This window comes from Eimeria mitis, genomic scaffold (assembly GCF_000499745.2).
Source record: "Eimeria mitis Houghton genomic scaffold, Emh_scaff883, whole genome shotgun sequence".
Lineage (NCBI taxonomy): Eukaryota > Apicomplexa > Conoidasida > Eucoccidiorida > Eimeriidae > Eimeria > Eimeria mitis.
In genome coordinates this window covers 381-5,192 of record NW_013576495.1, presented here as the reverse complement: position 1 = coordinate 5,192, position 4,812 = coordinate 381, and the positions used below count along the sequence as shown (strand labels likewise).

General features: G+C 50.4%; 1 protein-coding gene across 1 annotated transcript; it reads left to right on the top strand.

Annotated features, from left to right (window-relative positions):
* Positions 1–403: 403 nt before the first annotated feature.
* Positions 404–1,174, top strand: EMH_0024510 (uncharacterized protein; the record flags this gene model as incomplete). Its single annotated transcript, XM_013502310.1, has 2 exons — positions 404–611; positions 939–1,174. The coding sequence occupies 2 exons, from the start codon at positions 404–406 to the stop codon at positions 1,172–1,174; spliced, it is 444 nt and encodes a 147-aa protein (XP_013357764.1).
* Positions 1,175–4,812: the final 3,638 nt, after the last annotated feature.

Genomic DNA, 4,812 nt, shown 5'->3' with positions numbered 1-4,812 from the left:
AACGGGGCGAGGAGGCACCCATGCAGTGCAGACACACTGAAGGGGACGACGGAGATATGCATCTACTCCGTCGTGAAGGTCTGGTAAAGACTGCAGTCTAGGGGGATTCGATCCAATTAACACCCGAGAAAAGGCAGAAGTGGGCAAAACTGAAGGAAGAGTTCGCAGATGTACTCAACAACTACCGGTGGGCAGGCCACCCGGTGGACACTCAGTGCACTGCGTCAATCTCCTTCCCGGCGCAGCCCCAAGCTTTGTTCCAAGGTACCGACGACGTCCACATCTTGAAGAGGAAGGTGAACGACGGGCCGGTGAACTTCTACGAAAAGGCACGGTTTAGCGGTCAACTAGCGCATTTGGAGACAGCCCGGTGTTGGCGAAGAAAAATGGCCGCAGGTGGTGCATGAGCGTCGAGTTCAAGCTTGTCAACAAAATTACAGTGAAGCAGAAGTTTCCGATGCGCCGGGATGACGAAATCCTTGGCCGCTTACAGGATTCGGCGGTATACTCAACCTTTGACTTCGCTGAGGCCTTTCTGCGGATCCCCATTCCTCCGGAAGACAGGCACAAGACGGCGTTCCACATCCGCACTCGCAAGCTAGGGTACACTTGTATGCCGTTTGCCCTCGGAAACGCGCCTGCTGAACTGCAGCAGCAGGTCAAGCACGACTTCCTGNCACTTGTATGCCGTTTGCCCTCGGAAACGCGCCTGCTGAACTGCAGCAGCAGGTCAAGCACGACTTCCTGAGGCCAGTCCCTGAGGGGTAGATTGCGATATACATGGATGATCTGCGTGTGTTCAGCCGAAATGTGCAGGAGCAGTTACAGCGCCTCCGGTTGGTGTTGCAACTACTACGTGAGAAGCAGGTTGGCGAAAGCTCAAAAGTGTTCGTTCTCCATGTAACCAATCAGTTTCTTAGGTTTTCATGTCTCTGCAGCAGGGGTTGAACCAGATCCGGCTAATATCGAGGCTAATCAGCGATGGCCGCTACTGCTGTACGCGCGGACGGACGATCAGATGTTCCTCAGGCTCATCTCATACTACCGCAATTTCATTCCTGCAATCGCTCGCATTGCTGCCCCTCTAACAGATCTTCTTAAGAAGGAGAAGCGGTTTGTTTGGATGGAGAACGAGGATGCAGCCGCCCGACGCCTCGCCGGGCAACTGACATAATCCCTAGTGCTCGCGCTCCTTGATTTTGGTAATCGCTTTTTCCTTACGACCGATACCAGTAACACCTCTGCGTTATGCTCTCTCAGCAGGCTAGTGGATCGAAAAAGCACCTTAATTGCCTGCTACTCACACCGTTTCACAGAGAGGGAGCAAAAGTAATCGGTCAGGGAAAAGGAGCTCTACGCAGTCTGGTGGGGTGTAAAAATGTCTCGAGATTACCTCTAAGTGAGGCACTCTACTTTCCAAACGGATCATCAATCCCTGGCGCGCCTGAAAAAGAGGTTTCAAAACTATGATAACGACAGTGTTGTTCGGTAGCTCCCGCGGATCACGCAGTACGACCTCACTGTCAAGTGCAACAACGCTATCACCAACATTGTAGCGCACAGGTACTACAAGGGAGCACAAGTGAAACCTCCACAGACCTACTTAGCTGTAGGAGAACGAATACAATACTTATGGATACGAGTTGTATCACTTTATATATAATGTTATGATGAACAACGCAAGCTTGCTCAGCAGTCACACCAGTTTAGGACTGGTTTACGAGACTGATGCTACAGTTGAGACTCTAACGCAGGGCAGACTCAGGCATCAGTCTTGTTTTTACTGGATTTCCTTCTTTAGACCGATGGAGGCGAATATGGTTCAAGGTCTTTTGTCTGAATATTTGGATTGTTATAGCCTAGATAAGCTGTGCTTTCTGCATAGATGCAGTATCTGAACCCAGTAGGGTTGACACACGGTACATACGTAGTAATTGCCGAGCCCCCTCCTCACTCCAAACGTCGTCGCTGACGCACTCTCCAGACGCCCTACGGGCCAGGCACAAAGTTCCGCAACTGCACGTGTTTGTGATGATTTTTGTTTTATCTCCAAATTGGGTTCTTGTTATTCGTTAAATNTTCCGCAACTGCACGTGTTTGTGATGATTTTTGTTTTATCTCCAAATTGGGTTCTTGTTATTCGTTAAATACTCATGAGGCTGCGGTCTTGCTACGCTCAACAAGGGGCAACGGGTCAAGCACTACAGCATCGATGGCGACCAACTGAGGTACCGAACGAAGTGTGGACTTCTCAGATTGTACGCTTTAACCTCCCTTCGCACGGAACTTTCGCGGAAAATGCATGACCATGCGCTAGCAGGAGATGGTTGCATGCGCAGGAGCCTTCACTTGGTGGTAGGTTCCGTATAAACGTATGCAGACGTTCTATAAATACATTCAGAGGTAAAGCACGCAGAAAAGGAGGCTTTGTTGAAGCTCCCTTGTGTGCATGCATGGGTCCGGCTTGTATTACGAGCCGCAGCGAGGCGCGCTGCAACACAATTTCTTGCCGCCTCTTCCCCGCAACACCCAGGCCATGAGTTTAACGACCAGGACGCCTAGAGACAGGGGAAGGAGGTCAGCCGTCTTTGGGAAACGCTTACTTCAAGTCTTTACCTACATTCCAGCTCGCCTCTGTCCTTGATACAGGCCAGAGAGCAAGCGGTATAATGGTGTTGGCAATACAACGGTGGAGCGAGGTGGCAGGCCCTGTGGTGGCCAGGGATGCGCCCCTCAGTCGAGGGATACGTCCGCTCCTCTCCGGGCTGCCAGCAGCAAAAGTCGCCGAACACCTTCAAACCCGGACTCCTGCAAATCATTCCAATTCCCGAAAGGATCTGGACGGAGATCTCCATGGATTTCATAGTCAGAAGCCGTAGCCGTGATACTACATATGTTGCTGCGGATCGGCTCAACAAATACGCTCATTTTATTCTTTTTTCGAACACGGTCACAGCAGAATGAGTGGCTTAACTATTCATGAATTATTTGTGGAAGCTCCGCTGTGTGATACCAAGCTTTATACCGTGCTACACCGAGTGCGCAGCCTGCACTTAAGTTGGCCTAACCAGGCCAACTTCACACAAACAANATATTGCACTCAAGTTAAGATACAGGCGCCAAGTCGCACAGACAGTGAGTGCTACAGCCCGCCCTCCCACAAGGAGATCCTATAAATCCTACATATATTCGAACGCTGACATTGAATTAACTCACCGCAAGTCACTTTACCGTACCAAAAAAATTATTTCACACAATTCTGCCTCACGTTGCCAACGGTCGAACATTCGTATCGTTCTAGAAATAATAAGCATGCTAGCAAATGCCAGATGCTCACGGAATGCGGAAAGAATTTTTGGAAAGTTTTAAATGCATGCCATCACAAAGGTCTTAGTATTCCTTAGTTGATCCCAAGGAACAAAGAGCTGCAGGACTCTTTTAAAACGCTAAAACAGTTTGTATCTGTGGCCGTGGAAGTCAACTCAGGTCACTGTTCTAGGCGGCGCACAGTCCTGTTAGTCATGGTGGCTCGAGGACCCACATGGGACGACCTTACACTGCTGTGAGCATCATTTTAACAACTTCCGGTAATATTTTTGTCGCTTTCATAGAAAATAGGAATAAATGTTTGCTACCTAGAGCAATTTCGGCCTCCATGGAGAAATATGTGGCACTCTTCGCCGTGTGCCTCAATTGTTATGCCGCTCGCCGCGGCAGTGGCGATCGGATTTCATGGAACAGCAGCCGCAACTCCTGTTGATTCAGGCTCATATCTCCTGCAGGATGTGGTGCCGACGTTACCTCCGAACATTTCCGCGGTGGGCAGACACCAGCGCCGCCATTCTCCCCGCATGGGCCCGCATGTGCTGATGGCCCTTTTGGCCGTGGGCTTCGTCCTCATGTATTGCTTCAAGGTGATCATATCTAACCGACAGGCAAATGGCATGCTGGAGCGGAAGCTTGCAGTGGGCGGCATAGATTCCTGCTCTGTAAGTCGTCATTCATATCCGAACTGAAACGCAGCGCTCTCAACATTGTGAACACACGTGGAACATTGCTGATGCTTCACAAACTGATAGAAAGGTGGTAGCGGTCGCTTGTTGCTGCGTTTCCACCCACACTCCACCAGGGTACTACGCGCGTGCACGCCCAAAATATAGCAAAGAATACGGCTGGTTCACCATAGGCATGCTTGTGTTGACGTGCGTGGAAAGCTTTGTGCGTAGCGCGCCGTGCAGTAAATTACGGTATCGTTTATAAACTTGCTTGCTCAAGGTGTGATGGGGCTGCAATTAGGCTTGTTCTGCAGCGGTGAGAGCATAGGGCCCTCAGAAGTTCCATCCTTATAACCAAAGTTGCAAGGGCTCTTTGGTTCCTACTTTGCCTCTATGCTGCCTTGCATTTGCACATGAACACGTTTCCGGAACTTGACGGTTTCTCATGGTGGGGGAGGACTCGCCAGGAGGTGCGTTGCCTGCAGCAGATGTCACCGCCAANCTTGACGGTTTCTCATGGTGGGGGAGGACTCGCCAGGAGGTGCGTTGCCTGCAGCAGATGTCACCGCCAAGCGGACAGGGAATTTGGTTCCCAGTGCAAGGCAACGCCCCTGTTGTGCCTGGTTAGAGAAGTGCTTGTAGTTGTAAACTTTTCTTGTTTAGAAGTGAAGGTGGAAGGTATTTTATGAGAATAACTGGCTCGCGCGTTATTTTAGCGTTGATACCTCCGAGGGCACACACCGTGCACGTGCTTTGTTTTCTCCGGCCAGAACCTTCGTGGCCACTTTCTATTTCGTACGTGCTCACTTGTTAAGGA